The 20,529-nt window shown below is 40.7% G+C and overlaps 2 protein-coding genes across 11 annotated transcripts in view; one reads left to right on the top strand and one right to left on the bottom strand.

Annotated features, from left to right (window-relative positions):
- NNT (nicotinamide nucleotide transhydrogenase) overlaps positions 1-3,150 on the bottom strand; it is a 43,375-nt gene extending 40,225 nt beyond the window's left edge. The window contains exons 1-2 of one of the 4 annotated variants that reach the window (XM_030466714.1): positions 3,066-3,150; positions 1,520-1,714 (exon numbers count right to left, since the gene is read on the bottom strand). In XM_030466714.1, the coding sequence (XP_030322574.1) occupies positions 1,520-1,670 (151 nt within the window). In that variant the 5' untranslated portion in view covers positions 1,671-1,714; positions 3,066-3,150. Of the gene's footprint in view, positions 1-1,519; positions 1,715-2,046; positions 2,111-2,339; positions 2,436-2,707; positions 2,791-3,065 lie in introns of those variants that run through there. The other 3 variants (XM_030466713.1, XM_030466715.1, XM_030466717.1) reach the window with 3 other exon arrangements.
- PAIP1 (poly(A) binding protein interacting protein 1) overlaps positions 2,847-20,529 on the top strand; it is a 28,949-nt gene continuing 11,266 nt past the window's right edge. Inside the window, exons 1-5 of one of the 7 annotated variants that reach the window (XM_030466722.1) lie at positions 2,847-3,263; positions 4,490-4,607; positions 8,402-8,583; positions 13,476-13,664; positions 17,102-17,214. In XM_030466722.1, the coding sequence (XP_030322582.1) occupies positions 4,577-4,607; positions 8,402-8,583; positions 13,476-13,664; positions 17,102-17,214 (515 nt within the window). In that variant the 5' untranslated portion in view covers positions 2,847-3,263; positions 4,490-4,576. Of the gene's footprint in view, positions 3,268-4,489; positions 4,608-6,672; positions 6,794-6,888; positions 7,149-8,401; positions 8,584-13,475; positions 13,665-17,101; positions 17,215-20,529 lie in introns of those variants that run through there. The other 6 variants (XM_030466720.1, XM_030466721.1, XM_030466724.1 and 3 more) reach the window with 6 other exon arrangements.

Genomic DNA, 20,529 nt, shown 5'->3' with positions numbered 1-20,529 from the left:
CTCACACACACAGAGGCAAGCATACTGATCTTACTAAAACTGAAGAGATGTTTCAGTTTCAGGATCAAATATGTGGTAAAAGTCAAACACAAAGATCGATTCCAAATTCCAACATGAACAAGGGCACTTACCTGGGACATCTGAAAAAGAACTTTGGACCTAGTTTCCTATGTCCCAGGTTAACATACTCAACAAAGCGACAATATGGCATATCAATACACAAAAATGCCTCTTTCATCCAGAAATTTAATATAGGGGAAGGAGGGGGGGAGGAAAAATGTGAAGCATCACAAATTCAGGGGATGGCAAAACTATTACCCACTCAGTTCTGACAAGATGCCTGATCCCTGGGCTGCAAGTCAGAGCAAAGAAGCTTGGGTTTCACCCCATGCAACTCTAGAAAAAGCCATGCAACACAGATTACCAGGAGTCCTCCAGTCAACTCTTCCTCTCATCATGCTTCCTCAGAAGCTCCAAAACACTAGGTCATTGATTTAAAGGACCCCAAAATGCACCAACCACTGTTAGTATTGTCATAAATTCCATGCAACAAAGGCTCCTCAGTTACACAGTCTAATCATATGTCCTGTGTTTTCACAACTGGACACTTCTATTCACAAACAGCACCACTAATGCAGATACCTACTGTGCATGTTTGGAAAAACAGAGAACCACATGTACAATCAGTCTAACTCTCCATATTAATCTGTCACGGACTGAGAAGACCCTGTATCAGCACTGCAGCAGGATCTCTAAATTACTTCCAGGAGACATGACCCATTCAAGATAATGGACAATACCACCATTAAACCAGTTTTATATGTTCTTCAGTCTTCTAGCTGCCAGGCTGTGCACAGCAAAAGAAAGAGCAGAAAAATGTCAGTTTTGATTTTCACAAACCAGGATGACATCACAAACTAGAAAAGGGATGCTCCCTTTCTCTCCTGCTTTTTTTTTTCCTCCTGAATCTACATTAATATTATCTGCACAACAATATAATTAGTGCAAATATACTAACAAACCCTACAAGTGGAGATGGAGATCAGAAAGTGTAACATAAAAGTTTACTGACCAAAGACAAAGAGACTTCTCAGATGGGGTAATGACATCTATAAATAGAAAAGCTTGCAGATGCTCTCTTACTAAGGGCTGTATTTTTTCCCCTGGACGCAAAGAGTTGCACTGCCACAAGAAGTAAGGCTTTAACTAAGTAAAGCATTTGTTTAAATACTTCCCTCAGGCGAGGTCAGTATGCCAAGCAAGTGCCAGCGGGACTTCTGACTCTCTGCTCATAAAAACTATTTGCATCCAAATTATTCATAATAAACACAAACACCTACTGCATAAGCCCTTTAAAACCTGTGTAAAATTGTACTGCAATAGATTGACTCATGTATGGTGTTGACATGATTTAAGCGTGTTTAGCTCCTTCCAGTACTAACACATATCTGAAAGAAAAACTCAAGTTATCTTCATGTTTTAAAACAAGAGATTATTTACAGTAAGATAATGAATTTACCTGGCTTTAGAGCTGCCTGAGACATGAGCATCTGCTGGGTTCTAAACATCTGCAAATAAGGCATCTTAGCAGAATGCAGTTTAGGTGGTAACACATTGCCAAAAACAGGAGTTGAGCAACCACTAACAGCAAAACGCAGAAGGCTCGCCATTTTGCCCAGGCCTCACAGCAGACTCCTTGCCATGTATGGAATTCCTGATGCATAAGGAAGAAAAACACAAGAATTATTAATGCTACTAGACAGAAGGTATGTAAACTCAGTAGCTTTAGTTCAGACAACCGCCAGTGGTTACAAGACAATGGTTTCTGTCCATCTTTTCTTTTTAGCTAAAAAAGAAAACCTTTTTTTTTTTTTTCTCAATCTGAGTAAGACAGGTAACAAGCCAAAGTAACAAGCCCATGGGAGGGCTGACGTTACAAATAGTATTTCTCTGACTCAACACCGTATTCCCTTCACACTGTTGTTCTACACAAACAACTCCAACACGTGAAAACTTCCCGCAATGGAAGGCAATCAGGCAAACAACCCGAAGTCCAGCCAGGGTGGGACAGCAGCTCCCGGGAGCTCGGGAGACATACCAGAGCAGGCACTAGGGGTGGGACAAACCGGGCCGCCCGGCTGCCAGTGGACCGCCAACAGAGGTAAAGAGGCTGAGGAACCGAAATACCGCCGCCGCCGGGCACTAACGCGCCGTCCCGTCCTCTCCCGCCCCGTCGGTGCTCAAGACGGCGGCGCACCGCCACCCGCCGGCCCGGCCCACAAGGCAGGAGTCCCGCTACATTCACGCAGCTATTTGGTAGCCCGCGGCCACTGACTGACCTTCGGCAGGGGCTGCTCCTTCGCCGTCCGCTCCCGCCGCCCCCACTGCCACAGCGCCCGGAGGCCCACGCCGGAGGCCATGGCGCCTGCGACCTCCCCGCGCCCCTCCCGACAGGGCTCCGGGGGCCCCTTCCCGCGCCACCTGCCTTCTCCCTGCATTCCTCCTCTCACAGTCCGCCCTCCCTCCCGCCTTTCCTTCCCGCCGCTCCTGGGCGCTACGCCGGCGGGACACCACAACCTTCTTCTCGACAACGGCCGCTCCCCGCCCACACCGGGTGAAATCTGCGGCGGTGCTACCCCTGACCCAGCAAGCCCCCTCCCCACTCACCCCCATCCCCCTTGCCCTTCCCCAGGGCCACCACACCCACCTGCCCTTCCGCCGCCGCCGGCCCCGCCGCGGCACTGACCGATCTCGGCGCGAGGCGGCGCGGCTGCCCCCGGGGGCGGGGCGGAGGGAGGGACGGGGCGGGGTCGGAGGGCGCCCCTGCCCGCCAACCCGGAAGGACTGGGGGCGGTGGCGTCACGCGGTTTCCCTGTTCCCGTCTGGAAGCGAGGGAGGGGGAAGGGGAAGGGGAAGCGCTTGAGGGGAGAGGCACCTCCGGTACCCGCGCTCGGAGAAGGGCGGGCCGCGCGGTTACTGCCGGCGGGGGAGACTGCTCCCGCCTCGCCCCTCCCCTCCCGCTGCTGCCGGCCTGAGCTGGCGTTTCCCGAGGGAAGCGGAGGTACCGCGGGCAGGGCTGGAGTCTTCCTGGCCGTTGGGGGAGCCCTCGGGTGTGGGGGCCTGACAGCAGGCGGGCACCAACACTCCGCACTCGCCTTCGTTTCTCAGCCGTGGAGGGCCGGCAGCGACCAGGGCGAGTGAGGCCAAGGTCGGCACAATCGGCTTGCGAAGAGGCTTCCTGAAACGTGGTTGTTTCGCGGCGTGTAGGTGGTATCTTCTTTATTACTGGTATCGACTTCAGTATTTTCGTTATTTCTTGAAATGTGTAATAAAGCTATGGCCTGGTGTTCGTGTCGGATTTAGAATGGTAGACGCAAAACGGGAGGGTAACAGGAAAAAGAGGAACTCTGGGAACTGTGTAAATAATATATGAATCGATAAAGAACGCACTCTTGAAGAGACAAATTTACAGGCAGCAGCTTGCCACGTAGTCTGCTGCCTGTATATGTTGCCTTATTTCACATGATCTGTAGTTTAGAGGTATCAGTTTGCCTTTGTTATGTATCAGTTTGCCTTTGTTATTCATTTATATCTGTGTAACTGATTGTGTAAAATATGTGTTGTTGGAGGTGTCACAGAGCTTCCAGCCTTCACTACTGATGTATTATGACTAGAAGTGAAGTTAGGACTGAAAACATGAATCTCTGAGAGTAATTAATAGGATACCTACTACTAGATATCCAGGAGACTACAGTACTTGTAAATAAATCTGTGGAAAGTCTTCAGGTTAGAGTTAGGGTCTATGTGCTAATATATGTGCTTTGGGCTCAATAACCATTAGCTCTAGCAAAAGTATGATCAGTATGATAGGCATCAACGTAATTCCAGTTACTAGAAACATAAGTTTTAAAATCTAAAACCACTTCCCTCTGTTTTCCTGATTAGAAAGATGTCAGCATGGAAAGAAAAAGGACACTTAAAAGTTCTGAGTAGTGACAAAGTTGGAGGATGTGGTTTCTCAGCTGCAGGCCCTGCAGGCACCACAGTATTACTTCCAAATTAAGTTTTGGACTGCTAGGTAACACACTTAGGACAAAGCAGGTACATATCTATAGGTCATCATAACTGCATTTTGTGAAAATTTTAATCAAGCCGCTAGGTATTTAGGATTATGTTGTGCTAGTTTAGGTATGTCAGTTTTCTTATTGTTTGGTTTCAGAGAATTGAAGTAATTGACAGGACTTCAGTTACTCAGGTGAGAACATTCTAAGCAGTGTTTCAGGCATTGTGTAAAGTGGTTAGCTATTGTATGTAGCATTTGGTATAGATGGTAATTTTGGACTTAAGTGCCTGAAAGATTTTTTTTAATTATTTAAAATTTTAATTAATTTTCTTTTTAATTAATTAATTTTAATTATTTATTTTATTATTAATTTTTAATTTTTTAAATTATTATTTTTATTAATTATTGCAATTTTAATTGTTTTAGGTGTCTACATTGGAAAGGAGAAATTGGGTTCACAACAAAACACAGCTGCTCTCATGCAAACTTCAGTTGTGCATCTGTAATGAAAAGATGGATCTGGGCTCACATTCCACTCTAAATCGTGAGTAGCTGCCACTTATAAAGTTAAGAATATAGAACAGCTGCTAAATCAAAAGAATTCACATTTCTGACCACAGGAAAAAAATTGAGTGATTCAACAATGATAAGCTGAGGCATTTAATTCTTAATAGTTGTAAACCGTAAAGAATGAGATTTGCTTTCTGGAAACATTGGCATATTAAAAAGCGATGCCCATATATAATGATGTTTTTCTTAAAGCCTCAGTATCCTAAAACCAGTGATTGAGAATCTCAACTTCCTTTTTCACATTAATGCAAGCTTTTCATCCTCTTTCTAGTAATGTAGTCTACGTATGTCACTAGAGATCACAGCATAGGTTGGAACTGAAGTGATGAAAGAACACTCAATATTTTTAATATCTTTATTTTACTAGCTAATTTGTGGTCTTTAAATGATTAGTAATGCTGCATGTCTACTTTTGACAATTGCTTACCCAAGGGAAGTCTTCTGATTTTTTCAAGACTTATCAGAATCTTCATTTGCTCTCATTTCAGTTGCAGAGTATAGATTTGTTAGTTCACCCATCTTCACTTTCAGGAAGGGTTGCCTAGGAACAGGTTTCCCATGAGTCTAATTAATTTTAACTGTGTTACCTTTACTGTCTGGCCAACTTTGTCCCTCACTAAAAATCAGTCCAATTCATGCCTTGGGGAAGTAACAAATATTTTACACCCTACCCTTCTCCATTAATAATTAAAAATGGAAATGTGCAATAATAAACCAAATAGGAATGTAACTTCTAAATGTTACAGTACAGATATTTTTTTTAAACACAAGGCAGGGCTATTCAGATTTTTTTTATTATGTTTCATATATACTTGCATACTGTTCATCCCTACATGAGTGGTGGACAGTCTGACCCAGTACTCCAGCTTTTGACCTGGGCTGTGGAAGGAGCAGGTGGTGAGGCCATCACTGACCAGACTGCTCAGGAGGACAACAAATGGGCATCACCAGCAGCATCAGCTGAGGTGTGTGCCGGGCACCCATGGTCTCAGTGACCTTTCTCATCAGGAAAGCAGACTGTGCTCTGAAGTTCACAAGCAAGTAGAGCAAGGCTCTGGACTGAAATGAAACAAATATAAGTGAACTAAATTGGGAATGGACATGTGAATTGAATCATTCACTGTTAGATAGTATTAGCAAAATGCATTACATGGACAGTGTCCTTCAGTTATTCCCTGTAGAATCATGGAATCATTTTGGTTGGAAAAGACCTTCAAGGCCATCAAGTCCAACTTAACCTAGCACTAACCATAAGCACCCTAAGCACCGGATATATGTGGCTTTTAAATACCTGCAGGGATGGTGTGTTCACCACTTCCCTGGGCAGTCTGTTGGGTGTTTGACAGCCCTTTCAGTGAATAAATCTTTCCAAATATCCAACCTAAACCTCCTTTGGCATAACTTCAGGCCCTTTCTTGTTCTATTGCTTATTATTGCTGGCATGGAGGGTTTTAAAAAATTGAATCAGAAAAGCATGTGTAGCATGTCATGTATAAATTATGCATTAAAATACGTTATTTTGAGCAAACACATTTACATTAAATAGCCCTAACAGTTCAACAGTCTTGTCACGTTGGAGGCTTAATTTTGGTTGCTTAAATTTAGACCTTAGCCTGCAGGTCTGCACAAACCCTATTCTTGTTGAAAACCGCAGTATAAGCTCATTGTGGCATGGTGCATCTGCAGCTACAGGTATCCTACGGCCTATCTGCAGTCTTGTGTTGCTATGGCCATGTAGTTTGTTCCTGTGTGAAAGCAATTACAAGAGAACATTGTCTTTTTGACATGCCGTTTCCAAGCTTTGGGGGTTTTTGAGGAAGGCGTGATTCGGCGCCCTCCCGCCGCCTCAGAACCGGCTGCTGACACAAACCAGCCCCACGCTGCCTGCTTGCTGGTAGTCGATCCCGTGCTGGAATGGCGGGGCGTGCTGACTCATCAGTTCTGAGTACGTGAGGCCGGCAACGGGGCCCGAAACCCAGGCGAGAGGCTTTAACCCGTGCAGTCCCACTTGGCCCTGCGCCGGCGGCAGCGCTTCCCGGCTCCTCCCCTTCCCGCTGGCAGCCCGGCGCACGGGTTGCTATGGCGACGGGCGCGGCCGAGCCGCGAGGAGGCGCTACCAGCTGGTCCGGGCCGGGTCGGACCGGCATTAGCACCGTGCCGGTGAGTGTGGGGGTGGGGTGAAACTGAAAGTGAAGGGCTCGGGCCGCGGCGAGGCAGGACCCTGCACCTAGCACCTACCCCCCGGCTCCCTCCCATGAGCGCTTGAGCCGTCCCGGCCTGAGCATGTCGGAGAGTTTCGACCGAGCTCCAGGTGCCGGCCGAGGCCAGGGCCGGGGCCGCGCTGCCTCTCTAGGCGGGAGCGCGGCGGAGGGCGGCGGCAGGGCCCGCCTGGGGGGCACTGGTTCCCACAGCTTAGGCTCGGCCGAGGGCCAGCAGCACCAACCGGCCGGCTTCTTCCCGCGTCAGGAGCCATTGCGGCCTCCGAAGACGACGCCGCTGTGCACCGGAAACGCAGGTACTGGCCCCCGGGCACCGGCTCCCTCCGCGCCACTCCGGGGGCCCCGGTGTCGAACGTGTTGGGGAGCAGCGCGCTGACGGCTGCCGGGTTCCTCTCGTTTGCCCACACCACTCTGCCGGTGTTTCGCTTGCTGGTCCGACTTCCCCCACTTCCCCACCCCTTTCGTCATCTTGAGGCTGGAGCCGTGGGGCTTCACCATCGCCTCCCTTCGGCCGGGGCACGGGGACGCGTTCTTCTCGCCCCGCACCTTGGGATTGACAGGTGACCGCAGCCCGAGGGTCAGCGCTCTGCGCACGCCAGGCACCTGCGCGGGTCCTCTCGGCACTAGCCAGAGGTGAGCCGCGTAGGGGCACTTGCACCTGTTCGCAGAAAAGTGGTCATATTTCTGGGCTATTAGCCAGTGCCCAGGTAAACGCGTGATACTGCGTTGCAGCCACACGCAGCAACTCTTCGTTCCCCCTTCCCATGCCCTTCTATCTGTGTGCGTTTTATCCATCTGTTAATCTGACTAAAGATGGTCTCAGTCGTCCCCTTACTGAGGAACTCCTTAACTCCAGACCAAAGATTTGTCAGAAATTAAACCCAACCCAACAGTAACAGAAAGAATTGGTTGTTGGTTACTTTGTCAAGTAGGTATCAAGTTCCGTTTCAATAAACTTTGGAGCTAATCTAGAAAGATACATTTTGAAAATGGAGAAAATACGGTTTAAAAACACTGTTTTTTCCAAACAGTGTATGAAAACAATACCTAAGTGAGACTTATATTTTAAAATGGAATTGTTAAAAATTAGTGATGTCTTCCACGTGTTGTGCTGTTTATTGACCTTCAAAATCTTGTATTGTTATTTGAAATAGATTAAAAGACCCACAGAAGAGTAAGCATACCCAAAGCATACTGTACATATATATATATACATATATATATAGGGTATATATACTATATACTTCAAGCAAGAAATACTAGTTACTCAGGTTTGCTGTTGTAGAAAACGTTACTGTGGGAGAGAAGAGAACTCTTTTTTCTTTCTTTTTCTTCCTCTCTTTTTTTTTTCCTTTTCTTTTGTCGTCCCATGAACATTGTGTTAACTTTCTGTGATGCAGAAAGTCATAGCGTTTGCTAAAGTGAAAATTTTACCCATATTAAGAAAAACTATTAAAACCCATGTATTTGATGTTAATCATGAAAGTATATTTGAAGTCCAAAAATATTTATTCTGTGTGAATACTAAGATATTAAGAAAAATTTTCAGAATACCTGCAACAGACGGGAGTTTCATCTGGATCACAAGATAAAGTTTCGGTTCCTGATTCTGGACCAGAAATGGCTGAACCTCAGGCGGCTGTGGCTTCTGTGGTAACATCAAAGCTGTCTGTTAAAGCACCTGAGTTTTATCCATCAGGATACAACCAGAACTTCAATCAGAACTTCACAGTGAGTGTCTTACCTTCTTAGTGTATGCCAGTTTACTTATATTCAAAAATTTTATCAGATATAATATACAGTATATATTATCTGATGTTATATGATCAGATATATTCATATTCAGGTAACTGAAATGTAGCATTTGCTGAAGAGATTAAAAAAATTCTGATATCCTCCAGAGTCACAGTCAGAATATTGTTGAATATTATGCTGTATGTGAGAGCCTTTAATGTGGGATATTTTGCTAAAGCTTGCAACAAATAACCACGTTCCTTGTTGATCACACCAAGCATTGACTATACCCAGTGTCAGAATAAGCTGTCTCTTTGGTGACCACTTTTGTTGTAGTTACATCTATGCTGGATTTTAAGTAAAGGATTAGCTTTATGTTATGCACATTTCACAGATTTTTTAAGCAAGTGTGGGAGAAACAAATTTGGCTTTTTTGAGTACAAGCTTGACCTTTCCTAAATTTAGGAATTTAGCCATGGGTGTGACTGGCCATATATGACTCCAAACTCAGCCTAAAATCCTGTCTTTTGGTTCCTTCAGTGGTATTGTGTCACCAAAGGGCAAAAAAGTAGCACTAGGCCCATTCCAAGCAGTTGCCTACCTGCACACCTAATACAGAATCTATTTATGGCCAAACTAAGATTGAGCTCAGATTAATATAGCAGATTTATCATGTAATAGAAGTTGGAACATATTTTCTAGTATACTGTCTCCTGTGTTACTGCTTCAGTAATTCTATTCCAGGAAAGATCTCTGAATTCTTGGAGCATCCTTTTGTTAGTGCAAGCACCCTAACTGTTACTATATATAAACAGGTAGAAACTATTATTTTTACAAATACAGTCAAGTGACTAATAAAAAATTATACTGAAACAAATAGACTTTGAATAACCTTTAGAGAAATACTTCATTTGAGTTCTAAATATGGTGGTTTGACATTTCTCCACCAGTAAAATTGATGTTATCTTAATATTACGAGCTTTTCCAGCTTACTGAATAGCATTACTGCCCTTGATAATGCAAGCTCATATCCAGTATGCAAGTTAACAAAGTGCCATAGTGAATGTGTTTCACTGAATAGATAATCTAGGGAAAAAGTAACTACTTTGCCCTAGTACATGTTTTCTCTAAATAAGGGTTTTCTGTTTGAAGACCAAAAACCTGCCATTTGGCATGTCATGCATTATGCATACTTATTATTACAAAGTTGTGAGGCCAGCAATGTTGCTTTTCAGCTGTTTTGCAAAACCACATAAGCATGTGGGAGTTCCTGGTTGCCATGTTGTAGGAATATGCTATAAGTGACTCATCTGTTAATAAAAATATCTCTCATAATGCTAGCAAAATCTAGAACATTAATTTGGAAGTTGTGCAGACTAATCAGGAAGCACTATGCAGAGAGCAGTGCTGTTTCAGACTGCAGTCCTTCATACAAAGTTGGGTTGTTTGTTTTTCTATGTTTAATGGCCAAATTACTTTCATAAACTGGGTTCTCTTGCGAAAAAATAAGTATTTTAGGATGCTTTACTACAGGTTTTTACCACGAATTTTAAAATTTGAACCAAAATAAAGTCTGGAGAAACTTTGTTTTTTCTGATTTAACATTAATACGTTTTAGCTTTAATTTAGAATGTTCCCTGGAATTCTGTGATCTGAAAACTCACATTTTTCTCACAAAATACACAGTGGTTTTGCTATTAAGCATTTATTGTTTTAGAAATAAAATGTTGATTACTTGTTTGATTTACACTATTGTCATTACTATGTTTGTCCATATGACATTTGATTATTAAATCAGTTAATCTCTTGTTAGTTCTGATATGCAAATCTATCAGTTACCCACATGATAGTTGAATGGATACAGCATGCAAAGCATACTAGTTGACTTTCTTGGCTTTGAATCATAAATAAGTAATGATTCTGTAAACTTAAATTCTCCTGTTAGCCAGCTGCTGCTTAAAAATAATCAAGGTATTTGCTTTATTTTCCCTTAGTTGATACAGTACCTGGTGTTGTCTTCCTGTTAAGTCTTAAAATCTGCCAATGAGAAACTCAAGTGATTTATGTCTAGAAGTAGCTGGGCTAAATTTCCTTGGTTTTTAAAGTATCAAGTGCTCCTAATTCAGAAATACACAAAATTATTGTAATATCTGAATTATTCCTTTTTCTCTCCTGTTTTATCTATTCCATTGCATGGTAAATAAAACCTAAATTACATTTGGAGTTGCATATTTACTACAAGTAGATCAATGTGGTACAGGGTTTAGGCACTTAATTACAAAATGGGAAGAGAAACACGAATACAGGGACACTTCTATATCAAATGGTATTGGGGCCCCTTCCAAAACAAGGACATTCTCTCAGACTGAATTCTTGTCAGGTGAGTATGAGAGGAAGATTCTTTCCTCTCTGCTGAATGAGAATCTCCTAAAAACCCGATGGCTATCAAGAAGAGCAGCTGCTCTTAGTAGCTACAGCAGTTGCCTTCCCTGTAACCTGGCTGGTGAATTTCAGAAAGGTTATTTGGAGAGATGCTAGTTCAGCTGTATGTGATTAAGCTGCAGTTGTTGCACAACAATGTCATGGTTCTGTGGAACAAAATAGTTTAACAGAACTTTTACTGGGCTATTTGAAGTTGCATAGTGAAAGTTGATTTCCTTTGGAAAAAGATAGTATTTAGCAAGTTACTCAGAGGCCTGGTAGCCTTTATGCTTTGGCTTTATAATCTTCAAACCATTAGATTTGTGCAATACTTCAGGTTAGAAAGGACCTCTGAAGTTTCTCTGCTCCAGTACCCGCATAGCTCATAGCAAAACTAGCTTGAATCAGGTTGCTGAATGCTTATCCTTACAAACAGTAAAAATTTGCCACCATTTCCATAAGCCCATATTTCTTAACCCTTTGTGATGGACAGCTGTAAATTACTTTCTGTAGGATTATTGACTGGGTATATGTTCTATTTAATTAAATATCAAAGGCAATAATTCTAATTTTTCTTACATTGATCTGCCCCACATTAGCCTAAGTTGTATACCCTTATGATAATATATCAGCAAAGAATTTTGGTAATTATGCTTTTTTCCCCCACACATCCTTCAGAGGTTGTGAAATTAAGGTCAGTACTTGATTTGTGAACCTGTAAAGGATTTTTAATGGGGTATGAACTGTGGAGAAAGACAGATACAGAATACTAAAATCAAGTACTGACCTTAATTTCATATTATGGAGTACTGTACAGTCTGTGTGAGCCCAAAACAGTTTATTTCAAATTTTCAATTTTTTGCCCTCTACATTTCATGTGTCTGCAGCAGTTTATGTGCACATAGAAGCAGGTGTTAATTCTGACTTCAGTAATTTGATTGTTCACTGAATCAGAATCACAGAATCATCACATGTGGAAAAGACCTCTTAAGATCACCAAGTCCAGCCATCCACTGGAAGGAGGGAGGGGGATAAAAAAATAAAACAGACAACTGTGCCCATTAAAGCATGTCCTGAATTGTCATGTCTACACTTTTTTTTAATACCTTCAGGGACGGTGACTCCACCACCTCCCTGGACAGCCTGTTCCAGTGCCTGTCTACTCTGGGTAAAGAAATTCTTAGTAATATGTAGTCTGAACCTCCCCTGGAACAACTTCAGGTCCTTTCCTTTGTTGTTATCACTGTATTGTTATTGTCTTGGGAGAAGAGGCCAATACCCTTCTCAGTACAACCTCCTTTTAGGTAGCTGGAGAGAGCAATGACGTTTCCTTTCAGCCTCCTCTTCTCCAAACTAAACAATTCCAGCTCCTTCAACCTCACAGGATTTGTTCTCTAGACCCCTTATCAGCTTGGTTGCTCTTCTCTGGACTCTATTCAGCAAAAAAAATACCCTGCAGCATCACAGAATCATTCTGGTTGGAAAAGACTTTTGAGATCATCAGTCCAACTATGAACCTAATACTACTGGATCCAGTGCTAAACCGTGTCCCTGAGAACATCTACACATCTTAAAAATACCTTGACGTATGGTCATTAAACCACCACCCTGGGCAGCCTACCGCAGTGTTTAATAACCCTTTCAGTGAAAAAGTTTCCTCTAATACCCAGTCAAATCCTCCTCTGGGACAACTTGACACCATTTCCTCTTGGTCTATTGCTTGTTACTTGGGAGAAAAGACCAACCACCACCTCACTACCATCTTTCAGGTAGTTGTAGAGAGCCAGTAGGTTTCCCCACACTCTCTCCAGGTTACACAACTCCAGTTTCCATAGCTGCTTTTCATAGAACTTGTGCTCCAGGCCCTTCAAGAGCTTCATTGCCTTTTCTAGACTCACTCCAGTACCTCAATATCCTTACAGTGGGGGGCCCAAAACTGAACACAGTACTCAAGGTGTGGCCTCACTAGTGCCGAAAGCAGTGGAAAATTACTTCTGCTAGCCATGCTATTACTGATACAAGCCAGGATGCTGTTGGCTTTCTTGGCCACCTGAGCACATGGCTGGCTTGTATTCAGCCAGCTGTTTATCAACGTCCCCAGGGCCTTTTCCTTTGGGCAGCTTTACAGCCACTCTTCCCCAAAAAAGATCTTACTTAATGGTTCATTACTTAATGTTGCACCAAGCTTGCCAAACTCATTTATTTTTAATCTGTATCCAGATGTGTTTCGCTGGGAAATTGTAACCTGATATAAACATGCTACCTAGTTCTTAAGATGATAAGACTATTGGAGCTTTCTAATGTGTCTATGCTTTCTGAAAATACTGAGGTGAACTATGTTATGAAGATCCCTTTCAGGTATACTGAGACCCAAGACTAAGGGCTAAGGGTTATTTTGGAGTTAGTAAGTGTAACATCATCATTTTAGGTTCCTTTTAAATAGTTGGTATATTCTTTCACTTCTATAGGATCCTTCCTTTGATGATAGATACGACGGGTATCTGACACTGGCAGAATATGTACAAGACTTCCTAAATCATCTCACCGAGCAACCTGGTTGTTTTGAAACTGAAATAGAGCAGTTTGCTGAAGCACTGAATGGCTGGGTCATTGCGGATGAAGCTTTACAAGAACTTGTTGAACTTGTCTATCAGCAGGTAGCTTGTGTAGTCAATCTTATAACATGGATATTTGGCCTCCGTTATCTATCTGATATATCTATCTGATATGCCTATCAGTATTTTTTGCTATCTAATTGTATAGATGTAGAATTGTGATGGTTTGAATTTTTCTTTAGACTGAAACATAGAGGGAAATATTTTACTCAGTAAAGTGAAATGGTAGCTCAAATGTCAGATAATCTGGATGGTTGAAAAGTTTCCCCAATTTACTTTGTTTCCTTTGGTGTGTTTTTTTTATCTCATGGGTCACATACTAGAGTTTAAATTACAGCACTGTAATGAAAGGGAATTATATTTGGATTGCTGTTTTTATATAGCAGAGATTGAAGAAATTTAAACAATGTCAGAGTTGGGCATTTTTATTCTATCCTGCAAATATATCTTGATAAAAATTAGATGCTTTTAATTACTTGGTATTTTAAAAAATTGTTCTTCATACCTACTGTACCAATAACCCTTTCAGAAATGATCCTGTATTGACAGGCTTTCTTCTTCTTTTGGAATATACCTATTTCAGAACAGCATAATTGGAAGAAAGGAGAGCTCATCTGATGGAAACTAGGTCCAGTCCCATTGATGGCTATGGAAATGAGGACAGAGACCTTGAGATGAACTCTCTGCTAATTGGGAGAGCCATTGGAAAGAACAGCCTACTACATGTTGTTTAGCAAATTAGTTGCTGTTGCTCTCTTTTGGGCTTGCTGCAGAGAATTAAGTCACACTTGTGCTGGCTATTTATTACACTGGGTGTCTCACTTCCCTTGGTCGTTTTCTTTCAAATTCTACCTTGAAGAATGCAAACTTTTATTCACCTTTTTAAGTATAGATACTTGCAGAATATTTTTACTGTAAAACAGTCCAAAGTATGTAGAAGCTGCATGGCTGGTTGGTCATGGTACAGAACTGTAGACACCCAAGGTGCTTATCATACAGAATTTAATTTTAATTTAATTGATGCACATTTAAGCCAGAACACTTTGGTTAGACAAATTACCTGTGCTATGTTGGGCATAATCATTTTCCCATCCTCTGTTTAAAAACCTTGAACAGAGTTTAAAAAAGACTAACATTTTCCATAGAACTTTACTAGAAGGAAAAAAGAGGAAATTATCCCATTTTTAACTTTGTTACTACATATGAAGCTACACTTCATGCATTGGCTCTTGTTTAATGTTTTTAATTCTGCCTTTTCTTTCACGCTGTTTAAAAGCAAGTCTGGTGTTAAGGCTGGCTGTGCTTTCCTCAGCTGAGAAGCACTGAATATTAGCAGTCTGAAATTATGTGAAAAATCAAACATCATTAAAAAAGCTGTACTACTACCCAAAAGCATCCAGTTTTAGTTTTGTTGTACGTCAGCATTGGATAGTGTTCGAATGTAAATCAACTGTGCTTTTTATTATTCTGTCTTGACTAAAGGCTCAAGTATTTGTGTTTCTGGATTTACCACAAAACAGTTAAAATCACTGGGGTGTATTTATAAGCATCTGATTCAATGATGTTAGTTTAACCCAACTGAGCAGATGTATAGATGCTTGGTGTTTGAAGGGAAAAGACTGAAAGGAAGGAAACCCAAGTCAGCCTTACCTTCATCTGTGTGTTCAATATCTAAGCCTGTCTGTAAGGATTAATTACATAGTTCCCTCTGTTCTTTACACGTCTCTGGACAGAGTGAAGTGCCAGTTCTCCTGTTTTCCAGAAGGTGAACACTGACTTCAGTTTAAGAATCTTGACTTTTATAGTTCGATGATTGCTGTTAGAACAACAAAAATTTCTCAAGATATGTATTGTTAGATTAGCCTTCCTGCTTAGTTTAGGCAGAAATAAACTGGGACTACCAGCAGCAATAATTTAGGGAAGATGATATGGCACTTTAATGATTGGTTATAAAGCTTTTGTAGGCTGCGTTTTTTTGTCTCTTTGTGCTATGCCAAGTCATAATGCCTAAAATTAAGTTTGTTTCAGTATTTGATGCCCACAAAGACAGACCAGCTAATTAGGAAGACAGTGTTTAAAAAAAGACATGAGTTTTGACGAGCTTGTGTGTCTGGTTTTTGGGTTGGTTGGTTTTTTTTGTTAGGAAAGAGTAGTGTAATTTAAGTGATGTATTCTGCTTTGTAAAAAAGGGGAGTACCTCTTCTAGTCCAAGCAGTTGATTGAACCAAAACCACCAAAAAGCTCATTAGCCATTTCACATGCCTGTTACTGAAAACTGTATTATATTAGACTATCTGCCATACAATTCAGGGTTTCTTGAAATTACTTTATGCACATAGTACAGTCAAATGGAGTGCTTAGTTTTCACTGCCTGTAGAGACGTACAGCTATTGCATTGACATGCTAGTGGAAAGATGCTCTTTTCAAACATGCCAGAAGCATGCAAGCACAAATATAGCACTGCTAGATGATGAAGATGTAAAAGGAATGTTCAAAGATGATAAAGCCAAAAAAGTGTAAAGAATTCTTAGTATCCCTGTATAGGTTTTGGCAGAGCTGTTGAAGGTATTTACACCAGAACCTCTTTTCACTAAAGCTGTATCTAAGAAATAATCTGAAACTCAAGTGTCGTTAGAAGAGAGTTCAAAATTGTCAAAATGCAGGGATGTTGTGTTAGATTCGATGGGAGTTTGATTTAGACTATTGAATTCCCAATTAGGTTTCTACATCTCTTGAAATTTTGAACTATCAGGTGTAAGGCAAAATATTTTTCACAGTTCGTAACTAACCTTGTTGAATTTCATGGAATTTCATTGCTGCCATATGTTTTTACATGATAGAAGTGGAAATGTTCAACAGCAGCAGGGCTTACTTAGAAAACAGGACCTGTACAGAGCTATTAACTCTAATGATGCAATTTAACCTTTGAATCAGGAGTTTGCTGGAGCATGTACGGGAGAAAGGATCTGCCTTGCCATGTTCTTGTACTTTTCCCTGTGCATTCACAATTGCCAAAAATAGATTCAGGGATAAATAGTTTAGTCTGAAGGAAGATGACTGCTGTTACTGTTTTGTTTTAATGTAGTCACTGGTCCTTGAAAAAGTTTCTTAATATCCACTGTTGATTTTTTTTGTATAAACAGTTTCTGACTGTTTTGTTGAACACACTTTGAGGGAAGTCAGAATGGAGAAGTACAGCTGAGGGCATGTGGCATAATTGTGTTTGTTTTCTTAAAGCCATAAAATCCAGTATAGTGAACCGAATAAATTAATAAAGTGCTGAAATGCATTTAGAAAACTTTTGGTAAGATAGGAAAATTAACATTATCCTTAGTAATTCTTAATAGTCTGCTCTTAATTTGTGTAATCACAGATGTTAAACACAGCTTTCAAAAAAAACTTTTAAAGGCAATTTGTGATAGCCTAATTGTTAGTTCTATGAGTAATTTTTTTTCATTTTTCCACTTTTATTTTGGAAGGCCACATCTGTCCCAAATTTTTCCTACATGGGAGCACGGTTGTGTAACTACCTGTCTCACCATCTGACCATTAGTCCACAAAGTGGGAACTTCCGACAACTGTTACTTCAAAGGTCAGTATCGGCACATCATTTTAAGCACATTAATCTCAGGTTACATGTCGTCCTATATTTTATGTAACTTAATGATATGTATAAATAGGTAGATATTTAACATAGAAGTTTAGGCTAAGGATTATGAAGGCACAGGTAGATACTGGATGCTGAATACCTATATACTTTATATTTCCATATTTTAAAATAAGAAAATAGGACTCCATTAGGACTTCTGTAGGCTCTTTTGAACCAGAATATTTTAAAATTACCCCAACTTTGAAAGCTAGTCAACTTGAAAAAACATACTAAATGCACATTGATGCATTGTCCTTCTCTTTTGACTGTTGCCAGGACTTAGTTCATTGTAGTTTTTTTCTTTAATGAGTTTTTCAGCTGGAGTTTCTGTGTAAGGTTTATTCCTTGATCAGCTAACTGATCTTATATGTATGAAGTAAACGCATAAAATCCAGAAGGATAAAGTTTGTCGTTTTTCAATAACTACAGAGTTCTGGGGGCTTACAGTTTTAAGAATGATTACTCTTTGTGGTTAACATAACTGCTACATTTTTAATGCATATATTTTCTTTTAAATCTTAGTGCATGACATTTAAAGTAGTAGTACCCCTTATGTCACAGTTTAGACACTTGTTTATCATCCCAGCTCCACCCAAAAAGTGAAGTTGTGAAAAGGAACAGAGACTCATGAGTTAAAATGGAAACAGATATACTGGAATAATAATAATTAAAAATCATAATAATTAATAATTGGTAATAATAAATTGTAATAATAAATAGTGTGCTATATTAATATAAATAATAGTCTGATATAATAATTAATATATTATGTAATGTTATATAATAATATAGATAATATAATGTAATAATAAATAATGAAATAATATTAACCCCAGTATTAATATAAGATGCAAAGTTAGCTCCAGATAGTAGTTACGGGCTGTGTGCTTCCAGCAGTCAAGGCTGAATGCCAACACTGCAAGCACGACAGCTCCAGTGAGGATGTGATGATCACAGCAAGCAGAGGAGGCCTCAGAAACAGAACAAGCAAGGGAACAGACAGGACCCTCTTGGGAAGGCAGATGTGGCAGAAGAAAAAAAAAACATCCCCCAGACTTCCTCATAGACAGCAAGGGTGGTGTTTACGGTATGCAATACTTCGGTTGACTAGTTTGGGTCAGTTGCCCTGGCCTTGCCCCTTCTATTCCACTTCACCTGCATGGTTCAATACTACCCTTGATCTTGGTCATGGTGGAAACCCACATACCAGAGCTGTGTATAAGTGAGAACAAAATATCTTATCTCTTGTGTTCTCACAAAACTGGACTCTGCAGTCTCTCAAACTGCAGTTTATCTGAACAGAAAAATTATTTATAATTCTGTCCCAGCAAAATCGGGACATTTTAATACTTAATAATTAACTCAGAAGTAATTATGAATTATTAGCTTTTTTCACTTGAAGGACTTACAGCTTTCTAAGTTTTAGCATTGCTTCTTATTTTTTAAAGTTTCATGTACTCCACCTGTGTTTAGGAGCAGAAATGTGAAAAACTTCAACAGCAATGCATTCTGATTATCTTTTCTCGTGAATGATACTGTATGGAGAAATTGAAAATACGTTTTTTTTTTTTTAACTTGTCCCAAAACAGATGAGCCTTTTGGCACTCAAAATCACAGCTTTTATCTCCTGTTTTTTTAACTGTTTGTTATTTGAACATGAAGGAAATCTCTCTTAATGTTCTATTGCCTGACTCCTGGTTTATAGAGGTAACTCAGTAGATAATGTTCATTTTATGTCCCTGATGCCAGGATTTTAAAGATGCTTATGTTTTTGTTGTAAATATGAATGGAACTTAGGGGCAGAAGAGGATAAACAACTTACCAGTATGATCTCAGAGGGCTCTTCTGTTTCTAAGCCCAAATTTTTTCCTTAAATTTTGTATTTCAGTTCCTTAGATTTTTCAGTTTCTCCTTTGTTTTTTAATCCATTACACCCTCAAATATTTTTTAATTCTGCTTTTGAACTGATATGTAAACTTGCATAATTTTTGTCACAGTTGTTGAATACTAGAGAGAAATTTACTGTTTATCTAAGTTTAGGATCATAGACTTACAGAATGGTTTGGGTTGGAAGGGACCTTGAAGATCATCTAGCTTCTGCCTGCATGGACAGAGACACCTCCCACTGGTACACATTGCTCAAAGCCCCATCCAGACTGTCCTTGAGCACATCAAAGGAGGGGGCAACCACAACTTCTCTGTCCACCCTCAAAGAAAGAGTTTCTTCCTAATATCTAATTTACCACCTTTAAGTTTGAAACTGATACCCCTCATCCTATTACTATACTCTCTGATTAAAAGGCCCTTCCTGTCTGTAATGTAGGGTCCAATTAAATACTATATGTCTCCGTGGAGCCTTCTCTTCTTCAGGCTGAACAACTCCAATTTTCTCTGTCCTTCCTCATAGGAGAGGTGTTTTATACCTCTGATCACTTTTATGGCCCTCCCCTGGACCTGCTGAGGACTTCTGAGGTTCATCCAGACCCTAGGTGGGGTCTCACTAGAGCAGAGTAGAGAGGAAGAATCACCTTCATTGACCTGCTGGTCACACTTCTGATACAGCCTAGGATCCAGTTTTCTGGGTCTGATGCACACATTGCCAGCTTGAATTCAGTTTTCCATCCCCCAGCACTCCCAAGTCCTTTTCCACAATCCTGATATCAATCCACTTATTGCCCAGCCTGTATCCATGTTCAGAATTGTGACAAACCATGTGCAGGGTCTCTCACTTTGCCTTTTTGAACTTAATACAGTTCACATGGGCTCCCCTCTCCAGCCTGTCAAGATCCTTCTGGGTGGCATCTCTTCCCTCTAGAGTATCAGCTGCACCACACAGCTTGCTGTCATGAATTATGCATTACTGTCTCTTAAAATAATGAGATAAATAATTTATTCAGTAAGTGTAAAGTTATCTAAAACAATGTGAGAAGCAGCATGAAAAAGAGAAAATGTGTTTCAGAGTGTGTCTTTATATATCTGTGGATATTTGGCTGCCTGTACTAAACTTTGTGGACCAATATTCTAATATATAAGCTGTGTAACTGTGTTCTAATTTTCATGTTGTAATTTGCTTGATTTCATTTTGCTATCTCATATTTTAGTGCTCAGGAACATAATAATGGAATTGTATGTATTAATATAAAAGAATACAGTGTCTTTGTGAAGTCCTTTCACGTCCTTCACAAATCATACTTCCCGGCATTTAACAGTTCTACTGCAGTTCATAAGTTCTTAGCATTCTGTTAATCAAGTAGTATG

The sequence above is a fragment of the Calypte anna genome, chromosome Z, assembly GCF_003957555.1.
Source record: "Calypte anna isolate BGI_N300 chromosome Z, bCalAnn1_v1.p, whole genome shotgun sequence".
NCBI lineage: Eukaryota > Metazoa > Chordata > Aves > Apodiformes > Trochilidae > Calypte > Calypte anna.
Note: the sequence above shows the minus strand (reverse complement) of the source record. Positions and strands in the feature narration are given on the sequence as shown.